This window comes from Nestor notabilis, unplaced genomic scaffold, assembly GCF_000696875.1.
Source record: "Nestor notabilis isolate BGI_N333 unplaced genomic scaffold, ASM69687v1 scaffold3057, whole genome shotgun sequence".
NCBI lineage: Eukaryota > Metazoa > Chordata > Aves > Psittaciformes > Psittacidae > Nestor > Nestor notabilis.
The window spans coordinates 24,732-48,378 of NW_009937684.1; the positions used below are offsets into that span (position 1 = coordinate 24,732).

Consider the following 23,647-nt stretch of genomic DNA (forward strand, 5'->3'; position numbering starts at 1 on the left):
CTGTTACAAAATGCCTGTCCACAAGCCAGCAAACGAGGTGCACTTACTTCTAAAGCCTTTCTAGGGGGCGAATTCCTGCCTTTGTTAGAAGCTGCTTCTGACCCACCACAGGCAGCGTTTGCTCTTCACATCACAGAAAGAAAGATGTTTTAAACAAAATCTTGAATTCTGCCGAAGTTAATTCAGCTGCCAGAAAAGACCTTGTCATCCAATATGTGCATAACCTTTTCACTTCTCTTTTTCATCTTTCCCTTTTGTAAACAAACTCTGACACCTGCTTTGGGATTTACCTTTTCATTGTAACTTAGTTTAATATATTTTGGTGTAGTTGCCCAGGAGCATCATAAGAAGTCAGTTATTACCTACTATCACAACAAAGAAACTAGCTGAAATGCTCAGCAACATATGTATTAAATACTTTGAACCTTATACAGTTTACTCAGGCATTTATCTATCACATGAAAAATGGTTTTCAGATTAGCATACTGTCGTGGTTCAAGCCCAGCCGGCAACTTGGAACCACGCAGCCGCTCGCTCACTCCCCCCCTTTTCCTTCCTCCCCCCGCTCCCGGAGGGATGGGCAGGAGAATTGGAGGAATGTAACTCCCACGAGTTGAGATAACAGCTCTCCAGTAACTAAGGTCTAATACAAACCACTACTGCTACCAATAATAATGATAAGAGGAATAACAAGGGAAAAGGACACAACCGCTCACCACCCGCCGACCGATACCCAGCCCGACCCGAGCAGCGATCTCAGCCTTCCGGGTAACTCCCCCCAGTTTCTATACTGGCCATGACAAGCTGTGGTATGGAATACCCCTTTGGCCAGTTTGGGTCAGGTGTCCTGCCTCTGCTTCCTCCTGGCTTCCCCTCCTCCCTGGCAAAGCATGAGACTGAGAAAGTCCTTGGTCAGAGTAAACATTACTTAGCAACAACTAAAAACATCGGTGTTATCAGCATTGTTCCCAGACTGAAAGTCAAAACCACAGCCCTGCACCAGCTACTAAGAAGGAGAAAAAATGACTGCTGTAGCTGAACCCAGGACACATACTTTGCTACCTCTGTGTTCTACTCCTCCTCCTTTGTGACAGAAGGACAGCCCCTAGATCAGATGGTTGGACACAAAAAGCTGCAATGCTGCGAAGCACTCTTATTTCCCCATAAGACTTAGGACAGACATCAAGACAGAACTCAAAGCCAACCAGAGAAGAACCAAAATGAATCTTCTTCCTTCCTTCCCTGTGGAGACATGGGCCCTTTTGCTCGTTTTTGTAGTCCTCCTGCTAGTGTGAGTAAAATATTCTTTGTTGGTTCTTTGCTCATGCCATATTCCTGTTCTTGTTATTGTTCATTTTTATGCAACTCATCAGATGAAGAACAAACAGGTAGGTTTGATTTCCAGATTTTCAGCTTCTAACTAGGCTCTGGGAAGTAGCAGAAGAATCTAAGGACCATATAGATGTGTGATCTTGCTTCAAGGTTTGGAATATTCTTGTGCACTGTTATGATTTTGCTGCTAAGCATCAAAACAATAATCAAATACTAATGGTGCCAAGCATTCATTATCAGCAGGGTGCTGGCTTCATGTGAGGATTGTGCTCCTATAGGTCATTTTCCACAGAAATATGGCTTAAGGAAGGCTGTGCCTCCCTGGCTGAGGTTGCCCTATAGAGGGGAGCAAGCAGTAAATGACCCTACTGCATGACCTGAAAAGGTGGAGAGCAGCAGAAAGGTACTAGTAAAAGAGCATTCATAAGATCAGTTCTTTTTCCTCCTGACTCCTTCTGTAATGCCCATGTAAGATGCTCCACACACGGGCACCTGGACCAGAAGGGGTAGTTGCAGGAGTTAGATCTGCCACACGGGTGCAGGGACAGCATCCCATGCCCCAAGTCCACAGCCTACCCTTGCTGTGTGAAGAAGTGAAGGAACGAAGCCCGGGGCAAGGTCATCTCCCTGCTCCAGGCTTTTCATACCATGGCAGTCTGAAGTGTACCCTGCTGCTTCAGGGGAGCTGTGATAATGAAAAATGCTTTCCTCCACTTTGCTGATGCCATTCAGTGCTGCAGCATAGCAGGGCTGGCTGAAAACCCCCTTCTGCTGGGACATACAGCATCTCTGCTAGCAAGCCCTACCAACAAGGCTAGACAGACAAACTCCGTAGTATTGACAAGCCCTGAGGCAGAGACAGCATGTTGCTAGCCATAAACCTTAACGATTCATGTGGTACACACGAGCACAATCCATTTGTCTGCCCTGGCAGTGCTCCAACCACAGCAGTTCAGTAAACTCTGAAACTCTTCAGATCTGTTTTTCAAACCCTTTTCCTGTCATTTTGCTCACTCAGAGCCTGTTTGGGGCAGTCTTAAGAAAAAAAAACCAACAAAACCCTCCACCTGCTCAAAAAAATCCACCCTCATTCTTGACCCAAACCCTCATATTTCAATAACGCTGTGGCCATCTAAGATTGCTGGTTATCAGGCTCCCACCTTCTGCAGCCACTTACAAGTTAGTTACGGCAAAAGGGATGTAGCCCAGATCCTTCTGCTCTGGTATCTGAGCTAAAATAGAAATTTCACTGCCCATTAGCACAGGGAGGTGTTTCAGATGCTTCTTGTCCATCTGGGGCAACGCTGTTCCAGTTCACCCATGGAAGAGTATCAGGCATTTCTGGTTCACTTCCGTGATAAGAAGTTGTAATGATTATTCTCTCGCTTTACACTGAATGATCCTTAGCCTGCAGAAAACCATGTTGCATTTCAGTCAGAAGAGCACTAGACTGAGTTTTTCTGGCCATGTTTCAAATGGATTAAGCCTAGCCTACATTCCTATAGTGTTCTGGGGCTTTGTACCCAACCCAGCCTGGCATTTCCTGGTCCTCCCACAGCCCTGGCTGCCCATAAACATTACCAATGAGAATCCACAAACATTTTATATCTAGTACTGAATTAACATCTGACAGAAAAGGTTGAACATTGACCAACTGAGCTCTGTGAAACCTTTCTGTACCTGCAAAGACTCCATTCCTTGGGTTTTGCCTGCTCTGATTGGGCTTTACTGTGAGGGTGCTGAGGTGCTGGCACAGGGTGCCCAAAGAAATGGTAAATGCTCCATCCCTGACAGTGTTCTAGGCCAGGTTGGACAGAGCCTTGGGTGACATGGTCTAGTGTGAGGTGTCCCTGCCCATGGCAGGGGGGTTGGAACTAGATGATCTTAAGGTCCTTTCCAACCTGAACTATTCTATGATTCTGACTATGAGGTCTGCTTCTGTGCTCTGGCAGAATTGGTGCTGTGAGGACTGATCTCATTTGTGGACCCCCAGATCTAGAAAAGTGTTACTAATTGCAAGGGAAACCCCTCAAATCTCAGCCTACACTTTGGCTTTTCAGGAAAGCATCCCAAAGATGCTGGCTGAGCAGCTGCTGCCATGAGGCCCAAAGAGGATCTTGGATCCCTCTGCCAAACCTTTGCAGGTTTACTTCCCTTCTGCAATGAGCCTCTTACTTGGAAGGCTGCAGCTACTAAATAAAAACAAATACTTTGAGGAGCTCTTTCAACACAGCCAAAGACAAGCCTCAGAGGGCTACAGCCCAGACCCTTGCTGAGAAACAGAAGGCCCTGAGGTAGAAGTAATAACTTCACAGCTTCCAAAAAGGGTGCTTCAGAGGAAAGAAATCTGCAAAGCTGTCAATAAAACCTATAAAGAAAACCATCAAGACAAGACTTCCTGATGCACCACTGAGCTAACACTGGGCTAAGGGAGGGAGAACAATAAATGAAATTAAAGTCTAGCTTGACAAAAGCTGGTTTGGAACATCCCTTCTGGCACTGCTTTGATTCCTCTTAAATAAAAACATGTAAGCTTGGTGTTCCTTCTTCCAGCTCTCTTTTCTGTCTCTCCTTTGGTAGGCAACGAGCTCCTCTTTTGACTTTTGCTAAAGGCTTTAAGGTCCTGGTCGCACCAGTGCACCTATGTCTTTAGGAGACAGCTGCTCTTACAGCAAAGTGATCTCTCTGAAGCTCTGTGTGGCAGCAGTGAGTCTTACCGTGTTTATTAAGTAGTTTGTACAGGGCAACTTTCTTTTGGGCCACTTTTTTCCCAGCTCCTGGATCAACCTTCTCTACCTTGTCTCCAAAGGGACGTTGCTACGTTCTCCAGGTTTAGGATTGCTCTCAGCCCCAGTGCCACTGTGATGTAGCACCTGGTTGTCTTTTCTGTCCCACAGATACGGGACCTGGCCATTTGGTTTGTTCAAGAAGTTGGGTATTCCTGGGCCAAGACCTCTGCCTTTCTTTGGGACGTGTCTGGAATATCGTAGAGTAAGTGACAGAAGCCTTCCTGGCTCCAGAAATATCTGCCTTTGCTCATCAGCTGTAGCTAAATGGACATATGGTGGTGATAAGTTATCTCCAAATGGCAAGCACTGCTCTAAAGCACAAGTGCAAAGGCCAGTATGGGATCAGGACACAACAACACAGACCACAGGGCCTCGTCTTTACAGCATCACCAAATGAGCACTCATGGGTGGCTGATTTACAGCTGCCCTTTGCCAGCATCCTGGTAAACAGCTCATTCAAAAGCACAGTGTACATTTACGCTGTCCTTCATGATGTTTTCAGAGAGGAGAAGAACTCAGAAGGCAGCCTTGAACATCACTTTACAGATATTCCTCCCAACGCACCATCTCCAACACCATCCCCTCCACTGCATCGTCCCTGAGATAATTTTTAAATTGCTTTTCACAGGGTTTCATTGAGTTTGACAATGAATGTTTTCAGAAATACGGGAAAGTCTGGGGGTGAGTATGAACCACTGCTCTCTTCTTAAGGTAAAACTAGAGTCCATACAAAGGGAAGAAGAGATTCAGTACAAAAGTTCCCTTTTCTCTACCTGCAGCCCTGACGGTCCCAGCATGACAAGCGCAGCAACAATAGGATGCTTGTGGTGGCTTAAAGCCTGATGATTGCAGGGCTGTGCTGCCGTCATGCTATATGGAAATTGCTTTGACGTATACTATGAAATGTGTTTTAAAGCTGGTAACAAAAGGCACTCACCTGCTCCTAACAAAACCAGCAGCAAAACTATTTATTTAAGGGAGAATCTAGAACCAGGAGGTCAGGTTCCTCTGGTTTACCAACAGCAGAGGAACATCAGTGACTCTAAATACTAAGTGAAGAAGCAGATCCAAAGTCTACCAACTTCCTTGTGCTGCTGGTCCTTACCTGCTGTGGTGGGACCTAGAGCAGTTATTGTTGCTCTGCTCTGGACATCTCCTATGGCTTTTATTGCTGCTGTTGTAACTTGGGCTATGAACTTGTGTATTGTCCATAATGCGTCCATTGGTCCCTATTGCAACTTTAAAAATGGAGTCTGCAAAAGAGATCTTTACATAAATGTGGAAAGTGCATAAATCCACTTAATCTACATCTGTTCTAGGAAAGCATCCAGAACTGGCAGCTTAGAAAGACAAAGATTGAGTTTCATCTCCAAGGATATTTCAGTGCTGTCAGCGCAAGTCTCCAGACACCCAATTCAAGAGCCTGAAAGGGGTCGAACAAGTTTCCTTCTAATACTGTAATGTGTTTAAGTGCCTGGAATACCACAGAGAGTCAGGAGAGAAAGTGAAGACACTTGCTTCATTTAGTATCTAGTCCTTCGAGGGACTGAGCCCTTCTCATTTCTCAGTGAATCTGGAAGGTGTTTAGCCCCCTTTATCTACAAAACCAGATGGGAGAAGGCCTGGGAGTCCTTTTCCATGTCCACTTCCTACATTTCTGTACTTGGGCATCTGCAGAACAGCAAAGCTGGTGATGGAGAAGCATTTGTTGAACACGTTTTGTTTCATGGGCATCAGGCAAGCTTCGCACTTCAACTATCTGGGGTTGTTTATCTGTCTCCTCTCCCCGCCAGGATTTATGATGGCAGGCAACCTGTGGTGGCTGTCATGGACCCCCAAATGATTAAATCTGTGCTGGTTAAAGAGTGTTACTCCACCTTTACCAACCGGAGGGTAAGAGCAGAAGCATCATGATGTACCACAGAGCCCAGAAAATAAAGTACAGGAGGAGACAAGCATGTAGCAGGGTTCCCATAGGGGATGAGTGACTGCACTATAGGGATTACTGTGAACGGCCACTGTATGTCACTGTTCCCCTGCCTTACAGCCTGGGGACCGCATACCCAGGCTGGCAGAGGAAGCCGGCTGCCTGCACATCAAATTTTGCTCTCATACTTACGTATATAATGGCTGAATTTGAATCTGTGTGAGCATGCAGGAACCTGTAAGGGTCCAGTTAGCACATGTGCCACAGCTGGGATGCAGGCTCTAGGTAGTACGGTCAGGTGTGTGTACAGACAATACATACATATGGATGTTGGGCTTGTTGGGTTACTTGGTCTGGATACAGAAATGGCATGTCACAGCTGGTTTACTGCAGGAAAGGGGAATATTTATGTATGTGTGTCTTGAGAGAGGCTGTTTATAAGGCCTTAGCCTGCTGCCAGTACTAAAGCCCCTGAAACAGCCTAGACAGGGACTTGCATGCTACATTCCCATCTTTGCTAGGAAGCTGCTATCTTTCCTGGGGTTAATACTTTGTTTTCTTCCCCTCCAGCGTGCAGATCTAGCAGGGGTGCTGAACAATGCCATCTCATTAGCCGAAGATGAACAGTGGAAAAGGATTCGTACTGTGCTCTCTCCAACCTTCACCAGTGGGAAACTAAAGGAGGTAAAACACAAAGAAGCAGGTACAAACTAAATCAGAAAGTCAGTAGACAGTGTTATCAGGCTGAGATTGTCACAGGAGTCTGATTTCTTCAGTCAGAGCCTGGCAACTAAGCTGGCCTCTTTAATTTATGCCTAATCTAAAATGAAAAAGGCTTAAAATAAAACCTTAGCAGAAAGATCATGTTTGTAAATATGCATGAAACTCCATATAGCCTTTGTAAGCCTGTCTTAAAGGAGTAAAATGTACTCTACTTACCTGACCATATCCGGCTTGTGTTACAGATGTTCCCTATAATGAAAGACTATGGGGAAGTTTTGGTGAAAAATATCCAAAAGCAAGTGGAAAAGAACAATGCTCTACCTGTAAAGGAGTAAGTAGCTCCTAGGAGCAGCAGACTGCAGCAAACCTTGTTAGCAAGTGCTGTGCTTCATTTGTTATTGGCAACACAGCTCATTCGTCGGGTAAACCAGACCTCTGAGATGAGGAATGGGGCTAGCCAAAAGCCTGGCTGGATTTTGAATGAGAAAACTTAAGCTGGGGTGTTAGTGAAACTTTCTAGAGGCACCCCCTCAGAGAGAAGTCTTTGAAAGCAGATTAGATAGGGAGAAAAATGCTCCAGAACAGTTTTGTGGATCCACAGATCCCAGGTAACCCCAAATCTGCCAGGAAAATCCAGTTTTCCCCTGTGTATCTCAATGCATTACTTTATTATACTGGAGGACACTGGGATTGCTGGTGCCTCTGCCCCACACACAACACTGTTGGATGCTGCTCCACATTTGCCCCATCCTCATCCGTGCCCTCCATATGGGCTCTGAAACAAAACCTGTGTATTTCACCCTCAATTTCAAAGCACGAATGCAGAAGCAGCAGACACATGCAAGCAAAGCTTTCCCCTACCAAAAAATTCCCATAAGGAGAGGGCTTGGATAGTTTGTATTATTATAGAGCTGTTTTGGATTGAACAAGAGCATTTCATGGCATATTTGAAGCAAGGTGTGTTACCATCCCTCCCAAGAGGCTAACATGTTCAAGAGCCACATGCTGTCCTTACACTAACCCATTCACATAGCTACACCCTTTCAAAACCCACACAGGCTTGAAACCAAAGCTCTCAAAACCTGTCCCTTTCACTCTAAGTGATTTCAGTTACCATCTATCCAATTCCTTTTTCAAAACCAGGGCAGGAGACTTTATATTTGAATGTCACATAAGCATTAGGAAAAAATACATCACTTGGTCCAAATACTTAGCACAGTATCTCTTTTATCTTTCCTCAGATTCTTTGGAAGCTACAGCATGGATGTTGTCACCAGCACTTCATTTGGTGTGAACATTGACTCCATGAACAACCCCAAAGACCCCTTTGTGAGAGAGATGCAGAAGCTGATCACCTTTGACTTCTTTGACCCACTCTTCATCTTGACATGTGAGAGTTTTTGGTTAAAAACTTCCTTCAGGTGTCAGAATACTATTGAAGTGCAGCTTTAGCATATTAGAGACTGGTGCATCCTATACATTAACCAATCAACTATTGTTTCGATAACTTAACTAGCAAGGTTGGAAGTTCTAATAGCTCTTGTTTCTTCATTGTTAGCTTCATGCTAAAACTCTGATAAGGGGACAGGTAAAAGCTTCCTCCACCTTCAGCATCCACAATGCAAGAAACACATGAACATCCCAGCCAACATCCAAATAAGTGCTGGAAAATGATTCAAGGGTGGAAAAGCAAGTGGAGCTGTGAGGCTTCAGTGGTGCCATCTGAAATGCATTTTCTGGAAGAGAGTGCTGAGTGGGGACTGTAATTAGATGCAATTTTCTAGCAGTGAAATAGTTTAACAGTGATGGTGATGGACCTTAAATCACTCGCAACCTTAAATCAAGATTAGATACCTTGCTAAAACACAGGGAAAGTTGTGATCTGTGCATAGAGGAGGTTCTGGTGCTGTATTGAAGCTACACATGAGCTCAAAATTTAGTCTCTACAATTAGGGAAGTGCTCTGGAGGGGACTTGAAAATGTTTGTATAAGCACAGCATGGCAGTGACTAGCTCAGCCTGAAAACAGAATTCAGGATTTGCAGTGTTTCTCTTCTAAGCCACATTCCTGTTGTGGTGCTGTACAATGTAGAGAAGTAACCTGTCCTTACAAAACAGTACCTTAGAAAAAGAAGTTGCCATATGCTTTGGTATCTCTTAAAGCAATGACTATACCCAGCTCAGTTGTGCCCATTGGGAGAGGATTGCATCAGGACAAACAATCCCAAGGGAGGGAGAAAGAGGAAAAAAAGGCAAAGTCCAGACTTCTCCCAGGTAAAGAATCAAGGAAGGAAATAGTTTTAGTAGCATCATTACTTCCTCAGTAACACCCATAGCCATCTTATCAGGTAGAGTTTATTTACAGTGTGCAATTTTACTCTCTTTTTCCCCCTCTCAGTTGTATGCCCATTTATTACTCCTCTTTTGGCCAAGATGAATGTAAGCTTCTTCCCTGGTGATGCTGTAGATTTCTTCATGAGATCCCTCTCCAAGATTAAGCAGGATCGTGAAAAGGAGGCTCACAAGGTAAGCGAGTGTGAATGTGCTAGTAATTGTGCCAGGAAATACACTTAAGTGGAACATAATTAGGGTAATGATATCAAAGGTGAAGCCAAAGTACAATGACTGAACCCACTGAATCCACTCGAGTGTAAACACCCGATTCCAATACTGTCAGAAAAGCCTCACCTGAGCAGTCCTGGCAGAGCAGCAAGTGGACATTGCACATTGATCTGAAGCTAAAGCCAGAAAAAGGCTTGGTACAATTGGGCTAAGCTCAGGTTTGCAGAGCCTGTAATCAGTCAGAGACTCCCTGAAGATCATTAGGCAGAGGATGAGAGAGAGCAGAGTAAGCAGCACAAGAGCAGCAATACCAGCTGTCAGGTTTGTGCCTTCCCCTCTCGCTTTTCACATGTTGAAGCTGCTTACAGGCAAAGTTCTGCCTTTTGAGTTTGGATCCCTTTCCAAAAATTCATTCAAGACCCTGCTTTCCCACCCAATGGCTTCACAAAAAGGACAGACACGTTTCCAAACTAACAAGCAAGTGTTATGTTTTTCCAATGGGAAAATCGTGTGCATTTTGAGGATGCTTACAGTTCAACAACTGTGCTTAGGCTATGAAATCTGCTTATGTGAGCCCTCCGAGGGACCCAGCACTAAAAGAAATTCTCCTGCTTTTCTTCTCAGGGCAGAGTAGATTTTCTGCAACTGATGATCGAATCCCAACACTCAAACAATCATGGGAGCAACGAAGCAAATCACTCATATAAAGGTAACAATACCTAAATACTCTTCACAGTAACAGAGGCTATGGGAGTCAGTGGAGTTGGAGAGCTGTTTCCCAGGGAAAGGCTCAATGGGTCACCATCATCTCTACTGACCAGCTCCAGGCAGAGTCTTTGTCCCTTGCTGCCAGCACGGGGACTGAGGGGAATCCCCCACGTCCTCTGCCAGGAAGTAGGACTGCCATGTCAATCCCAGGAAATCATATGGCTCCTCTATCGAATGACTTTTTCCAGACAGATAGAGTAACTCTATGTTATCAGAAAACAACCCCAGCAAACCTGCCTCAACCCCACCTCTGGCTTCCTGTTCCTTGTTGAGACCATCAGCCAACACCGTTCTTGTTCATCTCCCCATGTCCTCTCTCCTCACAGCCCTGACCGACATCGAAATCCTGTCGCAAGCATTCATCTTTTTATTTGCTGGGTATGAGCCCACCAGCAACACGCTCTGTTACCTGGCATATGAACTGGCCACACATCCCGATGTGCAGCAAAAACTGCTGGATGAAATAGACACCGTTTTACCCAACAAGGTAAGGGGCTGTTGAGTGATGGAGAAAACCCTCTGACCCTGCTGTCCTCCTCTTTCAGTGAAGGCAATGAGAAATCTTAAACTCCTAACCACTCTTCCCTGGGATCAGGCACACAGAGACAACTCAGCCCTGCAGTGATTTTCTTTTCACAGCTGAAAGCTTCCCGGTACCCCCACTGCACAAACCTATTTGCCATACTCTGCACCCATGCACAAGTGTACGTGGATTTCCAGGCATTGCCATCACTCAAGGATGGAAAATGAAACCAATTCTGCAATGTCTATCTTGCATTTTGTTCTTCAGTGAGTCTGAAGCATAGTTGGGGCAGTAGGGGTTGGGGATCAGTAGTGATTTTAGGACAATCCTAAAATGAGACATTTTGGTCTCAGTAGTTGTTTTAGGACAATCCAATCCTCATACCAACATACCCGGTCACCTTTCTCCTGTTGTCCTACAGGCTCCTCTCACTTATGAAGCAATAATGCAGTTGGAACATCTTGACATGGCACTGAGTGAAACCCTTCGTCTCTTTCCCATTGGAGGACGGCTGGAGAGAACCTGCAAGAAAGATGTAGAAATAAATGGAGTGACCATTCCCAAAGGAACCATTGTCATGATACCACCGTATACCCTGCACCGTAACCCCGAGTACTGGCCAAACCCAGAGGAGTTCAGACCAGAAAGGTACAAAAAAGCATAACGAAAGGGAAGAACTATCATGCTTCTTTTTCCTCATGTGGTAATTAAGTATTAATCTCTGATTAGCTTCCTAATGGTGTTCTTCCTATCTTTTTACAAACAATACCAATGAGAAATTGCAGACTCATGGGAATGTCATTTGAAGAAAATGAGCTTTGTACTTAAAGCAGGGTTTCAAACAACATAATCTTATTGGGAGAATGACATTGATATCTCACAACATCTTGTTCACAGTTTTTAGGCTTGCTGACAGAGTAGCTGCTGAGCTTTTGTGACTGCTACCCATTGCTGAGCCTGTTTCCTTCACACAGGCTTTGCTACCAAATATACCAGGATCAACCAGAGCTGATCCTTCCAGAGTTGCCTTCCCTCCTGTTTTCAAGGCAGTAGTAACTTTTCTCTTGCTGCTTATTTTTATAATTGGCATCTACCTCCCATACCCAGCAAGACTGAAGCCATATGCTGCTCCTAACCAAGATGGCTTGTGGTTTCTTTCTTGCTAAATATGGGATTTGGGAGAGCATGTTGCCTAGATTTTCACCTTGCTTCCAACTTCTAATAGTCCAGATGGACATAATTAAAATCACCTAAGTGGGATCCCACCCTGTCCTACACAAGAGCTCTGACACAGAACTCAATTGCTGGGATACCCTGGAGACACTTTAGCAAAAAGCCAAACAAGACTTTGTAAGGTACCAGCGAGAGATCTCTGGATAAGTAATACAAATATGTAGCTTTTGGGGTTTTTTTTTCTGTCTTCATTTCTTTTCCCCAACTATATCATTCTCCAGATTCACTAAGGAAAACAAAGAAGGCATAGACCAATATACATACCTGCCCTTTGGAGCTGGTCCCAGGAACTGCATCGGGATGCGCTTTGCTCTCCTGATGATGAAGACTGCCATCACCATCCTACTGCAACATTTCACCTTCCAGACCTGCAAAGAAACTGAGGTGAGGAGCATGTTATGTTTTGAAACTCACATGTGAAAAGCCAGGTGCCTAGTTGCTCCCAACAGGTGCTAATGCTTTGCACCTTCAGGGAGGTGCATTTTCAGGCACTTCAGATTAAGTTCTGTCCAAACTATGGCCAAGTTTCTTTCCTTTAATCTCTACTTATTTAATTTGTCTATCTCCAAGCATGTTTTTCCTCTTATTGTTGCAGATCCCTCTCAAGATGAGTTCACAGGGACTCCTAAGACCAAAGAATCCAATTATTCTGAAGTTAGTCCCCCGGACCAACACTGCATCAACAGAGGCATAAGACCCAGCTGTGTCTGCAACAATTCTCCAGTGTCTAATGAGAGCTGTGCTAGCAAAGGGATCACACATCACAGGAAATCTCTCCTACACGTACAGACACTGAAAAGCAGCTCTAGTTAATTCTGGAAGCAATTACTACATATTTACTAACAAACATAGCTGTCAGAAATGTAATGTGGATCACTGGGCAGTGACAATACACAGTCTCCTTAATTTTGATTGCAGAAAACAAGAAATAAATCCAAATCAGAAGCTGATCATCCACTTCTAAGGGAACTTCTCCATCTGGAGAGAAGGAATTACTGTTGCATCCAAGAGAAACAAGGTGTGATGGAAATTCAAGTTACTAGACCTTGTGAGGCAGGGATGGGTGACGTTCTTGGTGTACTGATGCTTGAAATTTCATGCTTTATAATTGAGATGACTGGTGTGAGACTACATCCTAGTTACCAAACCTCTCTTGTGCCATGTGTTAATTAAACTAAAGTGTGTACAAATACTGTCATTAAAAATGTTTGAGAGCTGCTCTGTGTTGTGTATAGCAGCTGATCACTTCCTATTTAAAAACCGTATTCAGCCTCAACCCTTGAAATTATCCATGTACATTGCTTTCCACTTAATTTAATGAATCTGATCCTTCATTTAATGTGATCAAACCCTCCCATTTGTACCGTATTTTACAAACACTATAACTCCCACCTCTTAGTTTGATTAAGAGGTTGCCTTCAGTTCAGCATCAGCCAAACCTTTTCCATGCTGGAGCGACAGGATGAATTGCAGTGAGCAGCAGGAGCCACTGCAGGAGGGCCACTGCTCCTGGGGAAATTGTCTGGACACAGCTTTTAGTTGAGCCTTGCCTCCCAGAGCCATAAATGAGGTTTACATATTGCTCGTGGTAAGATGTTATCCAGCTGCGAGCAGCTTTGCTCTATGGCTTGGGCCCTATGGGCCAGTCCTGCCATCAGCACAATGCTTTGACCAAAGGACTTTTGCCATCCCTGACCATATAAACAGGGAATATCAAAAGCAGGTGGGAGGTTTCCAAGATCTGAATTTCACATGCCAATTAACCCCAGTATATTGTGCTGGTCTGATACCTACAAACCAAGAAGGATGCTAGTAAAATGGAAAAGGTTTTTAGAGGAGCTGAAAACCAGACCAAGTCACCCCTTAACTCTCTCCCAGCAATACTTTCCAAATCATGGTCTATAATTTCCCCCCCAGCCACATGCTTTTCTCTTTAGCCTAGCAGATAAAGCTGCAACATGACCCAAACGCCTCAATCCAACGTAACACACATTTGTTCAAGAACTCATACCCACTCTTTAACAACAAGGGCAAGGGGCTTGGGAGTGGCCAGCCAACAGTGCAGGGGATTCCCGATCACTGGAAATCCCCAAATCAAAGCCATCCATTTTTCAGGAAGATACAGCAACATTCACCAGCCTTTAATTCAAGAGTAAGCAGCTTGTGCTGTCCCAAAAGGCACATAAAACAATTATAGTGCTCCCTTCTGATTCATCATCTGTGAAGAACTGTTTGGGTTTTGTTATGTACACAGCAAGGCACAGTTAGGAGTGCTGCCACTACAGCCCTTCCTCAGTTTAAACTGTTGCTCATCTCTTGTCAGAGGTTAAGAAGAGATGGGTCAGTCTTACCACTGTAATGCTGCAGCAGCTCTGATGGAGAGAGTGCAATGTCCCTGTCAGACTAGCTGAAGAATTCCTTTCCCCTATAGAAAAATAGGGCTAACCAAAACCAAGTCCAGATTCAAGGAAAGGGAAGGAAAAGGGAAACCATCATGAAAGCAGCAGATGACACGCCAAACAGCTGCTTTGAGGTCATTTTGGTAGCTCATGAACAAAATCTGCACGGTGTTCAGAACCAGGAGGAGTTAATCCAGCCATAGCCCAACACAGGCAGTCCCTGCCCAGCTCATGGCATCTCCGGGAATGAAGTCATTAGCGTAACTGTGCAGATCATTCTTCCAAATGTGAAGAATGTGACTAATTCTCTGGCTTCAGCCAATTATGACCTGCCAGGACTATCATAACAGCCCATAAATAATGTGTAACAAAATCATGGTAATGAGTCTTCTAGAGGAAAATTAGATCCTCTGTGTCTTAACACTATAAAATTACTTTGCTTATAAGGGCTGCCTCCTTCATTCCCAGCACTTTCCATTGCTTTGCTGGCTGTCCCTCAGAAATGGATGTAACTTGGCCAGGAGTCTGCTGGTCCTAGTAGCTGTGCATTCACCACATTTGTTTTCAGCTGATTGGGCTGTTTCCTCTTTAAACCAGCCCTATCGCTGCTTAACTCGACTTTCGAAGGTTTTCACTGATAAAACTTGTTTATTTTATCTAGACCTTACTGATTCCTTTAAATGTTTCAACACACCCATAACAGGCCTGGGACTGTCCCAGGATAGCTGGGTCTTTGTCAGAAGAAAGCTTCCGAACACAATACAAGCTGGAAGTTAACTTTGGGGGCATTTTTGTTTCTCTTTCTCCCCTAAATCCTTCCAAACCATAATACAGACAAAAAATTAAGAAAAAAAAAAATAAAAATCAATGTAACATCAGCATTTTTTTTTTAAATATGCTTTTCCCAAAGTTTTACAGCTGCATCTCATCAGAGAAGTTATTGTTGGATCACTGTGTGGGCTTAATGGACTCACACCCTGGTAAAACACAAGCATCGCTCAGGAAGACTTCTATAAGTATGCAGAAATATGGTCCCCTTAATACAGAAAGGCTTGCTAGGAACTTTCCAAAAGAGATATATATCCTATAACATGAGAACTGTTATTGTATCAGTCCTGATGAAAGACAAAGAGGGTTCTAAGTGGGGAGATTTGTTTCCTGTTTCTCAGTTAACTACAGCAGAGTAACCATCAGTGTTACAGGAGCTTGCCCAAATGATGTAATACTTCCAGTTGATTGCAATGATCAAATGGATTCTATGAAAAACAGGTTTCCTGCTTACAGCAGAGGAACATTTCATGCGCTTCACCAAGTTGGTTATTAGGTGTTTCAATACCAGACTGAGTCCTGACAGATAGAAGAATGGTCTGACTATTACCAAACTAAGCGTCCCGTAAGTATTGAAGCCTTTTGCAATTCCACCTTGCCTTTAAAGTGAAAAATGAAACGTTTTGGGGCATATTTCACCTGAAAGGAAGAATAGGCAGCATCACTCCTTTTCACCTTACCCACTGCTGAGGCACAGTTTCTCTACTGATACTCTGGCATCAGAAGCCTACAGGTCAGAAGGTGCACAAGGGACAGAGCCAGCATGCAGAATCTGTTTACCTCTCACTCGTTCCTCTCTCCATCTCCCTATTAGAATTAACACATCAGCATGGGGGAATTATCAGGCTATGACAGATAGGTTGGAAACATGGAAAACCTGTAGCTGAATTTACACCCTGACATCACTTTTAACTGCTGTAATGGAGAGAATGAGGAGTATTGAATCTCTCACCATACAGATATGGAAGTTTGAAAGCCCTTAGCACTGCACAAATGTTGACAGCATATTTTATTTACTGCATCATTAGAGGTTAAAGAGACCCATTCTCCAGAGGATTCATTTTTTCAACCCTTAATATCAATTAAAGCTAATTTCAGCTCTACCCTGATGATTAACATAAAATATGGAAAAAGCTCTAACTGAGCATTTCTGTTCATTACTTCAATTCTCTCGTATTGCTGGGGCACTTCATAGGTACTGATGCAGCTTTATATCACCCATGACACCGTTAATTTTCCCTTCAGAGTTTTTTCTCTTTGTTACTGAACACTTGAAGATGTTGCAAAAATGATGCACAAAATACTTCTGATGGTATGGATGAAAGTTTGTATTTAAGCAGTTCATAGTGATGTTCTCTACAGGCTTTCCTACGTGGCCGGGTACAATGTCTAGGTACAAATTTAGTTTGTTACATGGCCTACAGCTTCTATCTCTCATATGTATAGATATACACACACACACATACAAGTGTACTCTGATGCATTTGTGCAGCCAGAAGTTTACAAATGGAGTGGGGAGGACAATATTCAAGGGAAAATGAAAAACCTTGCCTGCCACTTATGAACTGAAGCCAGTCCCGTACAGCTGGATGCATTTGCCCATCTTTGCTTGGCAAAATACTAGTTCCATCAACACACCATTGAGTGCCCAGAAGAATAAGTTATAGCTCATTCCCTGGATTATATCAGGGCTTTGTGCAGCGCAGCTGAGAAGGTTCAGGTGCCTCACCACAGCTCCTCCATCCTGGGGCTGTCCAGCTGGTTTTGCTTTGGAATCACAGGTAATAGGAGTGGGAAACACGCTTGGAAAATAGACCACACAGAGCAACCACCAGAGTCTTGCACTAACTTACCCTGAACTCATCTAACCTTTTCAGAACTTGTCTACTTGTAGCCTAATTTTAGGGTATTTATTGTTAACACACACTAATCTGGGATCAATCTGTATCCAAAGGTCACAGCAAAAAGCCAGAGGGAAGGTGAGGAGTGATACAGATGCTCTTAAGAAGGTCAGCTGCTGCCACTTGGGCTGCTCTCTGGTGGTAACCACACATCAATCAGCCCACCAGTAGCCTTAGCAACATCCATGGAAGGAAGCAGATGTCTGGTGCTCCCAATGATTATAACAGACTCCAGGAGAAATCAGCAGGATGTAGAAGTGGGAGACACGCATTTGCAGATTTCAATTGCCAAGAAACAAAGGGTTTCCCATGCTGGCTGTTGTACTCCTGTCCTGTCATATATATCTCTGCCCCAGGATTCCATACTGAGCTATGTGCATCTTCTCAGACAGGTCACTGAACCCACCACTCCTGGTTTTCCCCATTTTTTCCAAGACTGCAGGTGGCTTTCTGCTTCCTTCTCCTGAATTTCCATGTTTAGCTTTCAATGACTGGAATTCATTTGGCTGGGAGTAAGCGAAACAGCTCTCAAGTGGAAGAGCTACCTAATAAAGTTTTAATGGAAGATATTATTTCTGATCTTTACATTACACTAAAAGCCAGTCAGGAAATGAAAGCCCAGGAGGGTTCGGCATGCTGGAAACTCAACAAGATAGTCTTTTCTTCAGGGAGCTCGCAGTCTAAATGTTGCCCCAGGAAACAGAATGTGTGACAAACACAGACAGCTTGTGCTATTGCAGACTTAGCAAGCATGTGTAGATATATATACACACATGTGTGCATATATACACACACAGGGGTATCTATTCTGTCTTTGGAGAGACTCTCCAATGCCAGGTCTGATATCCACCACGGCAGTGCCTGAAGTGAGCAGCTTGGAGCTAAGACCATGGCATAGCGCATTTACCTGCTCCAAGGTATCCAACTGCTTTTTATCAGTGACATTTAAATACCAAACCCACTGCTGGCTGTCTTAGTGTTGGGGTTTGGTTTTGTGTGTGTGTGTGACAAATAGGATTGATCAATTTGGGCTCTTCACTAACTCACAACCTGAATTTAAGAAACCTTCTCACCACCAGTTCATAGCTGTTATTTTCTTGCTGTGCTAAACTTCTGTGCAATGACAGCAAGAGCATTACAGCAATCTGGTGTCAGTAGCAATAGCAAAACCAAGTGGTTCTCAGCCTCCCTGTGGAGGGACAGTGACATTCAAGCACATATCAGGAAAGAATTAAAACGGGTCAAGTTCCTGTAACATTGGCCTTTAAGTTTAAAAAGTCAACCTTTCAAGTTTTGGTTGGCTGCAAGGGACCACATTTAGTTATTGATGTTTAAGATGGTTTTGTACCAACTTAAAACTAAAAGAATACTGTTTTTCTAGGATGGAAAGTAGAGATTTACACTGTCAGCAACTCTGACAACTATAAAGAGCAAACACTTCAAAAATCTTTCCCCCAGTAAAGTATCCAAGTACTCTCAGTCCTTGGATCTGAGCTACTGCAGATCCCACCCTTGCACATACCTGTTCCTAACCTATGCCACTGATCCTGAAGAGATGGCTCTCAACACACCCAGGCATAGCTTGGGTGCCAACGCTGTTCTCAAGTCAGGCATATTTTAATGCTGTTTTAAACTAGCAAAAGGCAAACTTCAAAATGCCAGAACATAGATCTTCATAGGGACCCAGCAGGCCCAGAGGAGGAAGCAATGAAGTTACTGCAACAAGAACACAATGCTTCAAGAGACAGAAATCCACAATGGTGTCCAACAAGAAGCCATCACAGGGAAGTGGTTGGACCCACTGCTGTGCTAACTCAGCTTTAAGGACAGAAGGAACAATAGAGATTAAAATGCATGGTCACAAACCCCTGCACAACTTCTGGCACCGGTTTGGCTTGTTGACTACAAAGCTCCATCAGCTCTGTGCTGGGTTTTCTGCCTCCTCTCTGCTCATTTGACAGCAGCTCCAGAGAAGATCCTTGGAATTTTGCTCAGAGTTTCAGATATTGGTTTCCTTTGCAGCACCTGCTCCTTTGCAAGAGGATAGAAGCTACCTCCAGGCTCCCTCCCTCAGTACATGCTGCAGCTACGCAGCTTGTAATTTGCCACGTTTACTCAATACTTGCCAAAACACTTAGGGGTTAAGCCTTGTTACCTCTGCCCATCTATGTATTGACACCCAGGTAGGCTTTGAGACCCAGCAGCAAGCTCCTCTGGGCTGTTAAGCCCAAAGGGAACATTCCCATTCTTTAAATCGCCCCTGAAGCCACAAGCGAGGAAAATAAAGTCATCGATCAGCCTCTCCTTTCCTCACTCCTCCTGTTCATAGCTGAAAGAGCAATGCAGGAAAGGACACTGGGCCAAACACAGCTGGCTGAACATGTGTCCAAGTGCAACCCACACATGCCTCTGTCCCAGGGCACTAACTGCCTGGCCAGACTAATCTCCAAAGTCTGAAGCTCTTCCTAACAAATAGCTGCTGAAATTGTTGTCTATTTGAGTATTCATCTTTCATTTGTAATTTTAAATCCATTTTTTGCAGCATTTGCTGGACTTCAACTAAGATTGCTTTCAGAAATACGGGAAATCTGAGGGTGACTACTTTTCCCAGGCAAGCTTCATCTCACCGCCACCTATAAAGCACAGCCAACCATCCAAGTCAGAAGATGGAATAACCGGGAAGGGTCCATCAGAAGCAGCATTCTGAAAAGCACATTAGGTACTTGTTAACCTGGCCTGCCAGGTGAGACTCCAAATAGTTCATGTTTGATGGCTGCCACTGAAAACCAGGAATAAAAACATCTGGTTTTGAGATAAGCAGGATCCAAAAGAATTTATAACTCACATGGTTTCTCAGTCAAAGTTGTGTGGAAGAGGGTGTGCACAAGCAATGCTGTGCTGAGATGCAGGGAAAAGGGGCAGCGAGGCAGCTAAGCCAGCTAAAAAGGATCTTCAGCTTCAAACACACCACAAGCAGTAGGTGGGCTTTTTGAATAAGGAGAAAATTCATTAAGTTGATGTCAAAGATCGCATAGAATTTAATGAAATTCTTAAGTAAAAGATGCTAAGTGTTTCCTAGGCCTCCTGGATCTTTCCTTGAAGATCTGCTAAGAAATGTGAAGGAACTGCTCCACTTTAGCACCATGCTGCGAGACTAGATGCTATCCTGCTACACATTTTTTTATAGCCCACTTTCTATTTTAATTCCTGTTCTACTGTGGAAGTGTTTGCTAATAATATGATAGGATGCTTTGTCATGAAAAAACCTTGTATCATTTATCTGTTTCTGAACAGAAATTCTCAGTACAAACCTAATAAGGAAGAGGGAAAAAAAAAAATCCTACTCTGCCTCCTGTTGGAGGAAAGGGATTGATTTATGGAGAGAGATGAAAAGCACTAAGTATGTATTGCTTGGCAAAATGAGGAATTGTGGAGAACTGTCTTTATGCATTTGAAGGGTGTAAACATCAAAGAGGCAGAGGAGCTATTTAGAGCATTAGGAGGAGGCACATCTAGGAGACAAGAGCTGAAATTAAATGAAGATCCTTAACTTAAAAATCATACTTCTGCCTGCAAATCTATTTCCTGGTATTATTACTTGTAGCACTCTAATGAGTACAAATGAAGCTTATAGGAAAAATGTCATCTATTTTTCACATCTGGTCAGCAGACCTTACTGTAAAGTTTATAACACCCAGATCCTTGCACCCATTCCCGGAAATTTGGGAGAAGAGCATCCTTTAAATCTGCCCCCTCACCTTTCTATTTCCAGCAAGGATTGATCAGTATGATGGGTTGCTTCCCCCCCTGCCCCAAGCTCTCTGATTGCAGCCTGTGTTGGCTAATCTGGGATCCGACTCATTGAAGCTGTAGAGGTGTAACAGCTTTTACCCCAGTGGATGGATGTGTTGCCAGGCATTAATAACCCTTCTGACAAACAGCAGCATCCTTGCTCACACCCCACAGGAAACTCATGCATGGTCCTACAGGATACCCAAGCTTGTCTGCTTGGGATTGGCCACTGTCCCGAACTAAAGCATCAGCTGGGGGAAAAGCTCTATAGGAAATAAGTATCTTTGCTCTCATCAAGGCTTTGGACAACACCAGAAAGCTGCTGGGATCTCAAGGGCAAAGTTCTGCTCTCCATTAGACGAGGCTCTGCAGGCTGGCTGTGCCCATCTGCGGGAGCGGGCCCTCCGCCGCTGCGGAAGCACAGAGCATGCCAGCGCTGCAGGGGGCTGCACATCCATATTCATGTGCTTGGATAATTGGAAGTGTCATGCAGCTGGAGGCTTGCAGCTGAAAAACATCATTTGGTTACATACCTCCCCCTTCCGATTCCTACCAGACAGCCCAAGATAACAAGAGCTGCCCCTCTCTATGCCTTCATTTCTTAGTAAGCATCTTACAGCTGGATGACATGACACTGACAGGGGACTCCAACTCCCACTTTCAGCATCCCCAGGGAAATCCTCAAATCCATCCAGAAGGACATTATTTTTCTCGCCATTTTTAGTCGAAGGGGGATACTGGGCTCCACTCCCATAGCAGCCTTGAAAACACAGTGGAGAGGAGGATTTCTGTGCTACCTCCACCAACAGGAAAAGAGGCAAAACCCAAGGGAACAGAGGTGTCTAAATTGCTAAGTCAGAGCAGGGAGGCCATGGAGGTTGTGACTTTCCAAACAGCCTGATCCCTTCAGTCAGAAACCAATTCATTATTAAACACAGTATTTCATGTGTGTAAATAAAAGGGAAGGAAAATGACTGCAATAAGCTACGGGTAATGGCCAAGATTCACAAATAAATGTGTGATATTTTAACAGAAAACATACATTAATGTAAAATAAATGTGACGTTTGTGAATGACAAGCTCTGATTTATATTCCTGATGTTTCCAGCCCTAAAGCATCCTAAAAACATTATAATGAAAAATGGTCAGAAGCAAATAGGAAAGGATGAACTTCTCTATGTAAGAGGAGAATTGCACTGCTTCCTATGCCCCTGCCTGGGGGTCCCATGCTTGTTCACAGCCAAAACCATCAGATCCTAAAGGAATTGAGCGTCTGATGTAGTCGCAGCTCTACGCAAAGCCTGTGCAAAGCTTATCTAAACAGGAGACCAGTAGTTGTGGCACTCAGGCATGGGGCTGAGGCTAGCAAGGGGGCACAGATACCAGGGGCAGGCATATCCCCAACCTTCCCTGGGCACCACAACGAGTACCCTGCTCCTCTCTGCAACCACTGCAGCAAGCCCACATGTCACAAACCCAGCAGTTTTAAGCCTTAAGCAAAGCAAAGCCTTACCAGGCTGCTGTTAAGTGGAAAGACCACCTTCTTCAGATGTGTGCTGGGGGTCCATGGCCCATCAGACACATGGCTGTGCCCTCACTGAAGACCCACACCCTTCCAGCCAAGCCCAGGGAAACAATTGCTGCTCCCAGCCTGAGCTTAAATGGGCTCTAGGCCCATGGGTGGGGGCAGACAGCCCAGGTGAAGCTGCTCAGGGTCATTAAGACCTGTTAGTGCCTGGGCAGGTTCATGCTCTGCCAAAGACTTTGAACTCTGACTGCTCCCATCAGCCATGCTAAGGGTGCAAGAGATCCTCTTTCCTCCTCTGCAGGAGGAAATCTCTGCCTGGCAATCTACAGCATGTATGGTTGAGGTTTGAGTGTCTTGGTGTAGGGGTAGGTAGCAGAATATAAAAGCCCATTTCAGGCCTTAAGTATTAAATCTTTCCTATCTTTCCTACCCTTTCCCTGCCACAATACGTTTGGATCTGACAGCCTGGATGTGGTAATAATGCTCCACTCAGGACACTGAGAAAATGAGCAGCCCCAGCAACCCCTTTGTCAGGATAAGGAGTAACTAACTAGATATTTTTGAAGTTATTTCTTCTTTCTTCTCTTGGCAGCAAGAGTTAAAAAAATAAAGTAAAAGTTCAGATTTCAGGTGACTGGGACAGACTTTTAGTGATCAAATTCTGTGATCATCCGTGCCAGGCTTCTCTTGCTGCTTGTATTTAGTGAGGGAAGAGATCAGCTTCAGTAGTCAGTGGAATCAACGTATGTAAGAACAAAATCGAGTCCATCTAATATATAATGGGTAGGAAAGACCATTATAGAGCAGTGCTTTATCAGGAGTTCCTACAGCACGGGATGTGTGACAGGAAAATTCAAGATGGTCAAACAATGGGAAGGAGACCATCCAACACTCCCAAGTGTTTTCATGCTGAGCTTCCTCTGTCCTTTCACCTCCCCTTAACATGAGTACACTATTTTCACTGCAGGCTTTCATAAACTGCAGCAATAACTGGAGCAGAAAGGTACGAGGGCCAGCACATGGCTGCATTACCCGCAGGGGAGCTGAAGAAGAAATCACCCTGCTGTGTGTTTCCTGATGCTGCAGGCTACTGCAGAAGATGCACCATGCCAGGGCATGTGGCTTGGTAAGTGAGAGATGGGTCCATTTATTTCAGGAGTGAATTTGGCCTGGGGCTGGTGCTATTTAGAATAAAGTTGGACTCAGTGACCTGTGGAAAGCACTTGTTCAGCACCTGGTTCAGTTAAGAGCCCCATTTGCAAACAGTAAAATCTGGATGTTCTACCAACCAGAACATGTCCAAACGCTCTCAGAGTTTACTTCTTTAAGTCAGGATTTTCCTG

General features: G+C 44.3%; 1 protein-coding gene across 1 annotated transcript; it reads left to right on the forward strand.

The window, feature by feature from the left end:
• Positions 1–1,220: 1,220 nt before the first annotated feature.
• On the forward strand, positions 1,221–12,550 carry LOC104409144 (cytochrome P450 3A9-like). Its single transcript, XM_010018939.1, has 13 exons — positions 1,221–1,291; positions 4,230–4,323; positions 4,750–4,802; positions 5,915–6,014; positions 6,619–6,732; positions 7,014–7,102; positions 8,013–8,161; positions 9,169–9,296; positions 9,957–10,041; positions 10,427–10,587; positions 11,045–11,271; positions 12,078–12,240; positions 12,452–12,550. Exons 1-13 carry the CDS (start codon positions 1,221–1,223, stop codon positions 12,548–12,550), a joined length of 1,533 nt encoding a protein of 510 aa, XP_010017241.1.
• The last annotated feature ends 11,097 nt before the right edge of the window (positions 12,551–23,647 follow it).

Excerpts from the sequence above, each read along its gene's own strand:
- LOC104409144 (XM_010018939.1), top strand. The coding sequence starts at position 1,221 with ATGAATCTTCTTCCTTCCTTCCCTGTGGAGACATGGGCCCTTTTGCTC. Across the intron at positions 4,803-5,914 it reads AAATACGGGAAAGTCTGGGG|GATTTATGATGGCAGGCAAC; the intron begins GTGAGTATGAAC and ends TCTCCCCGCCAG. Across the intron at positions 6,733-7,013 it reads CCAGTGGGAAACTAAAGGAG|ATGTTCCCTATAATGAAAGA; the intron begins GTAAAACACAAA and ends CTTGTGTTACAG.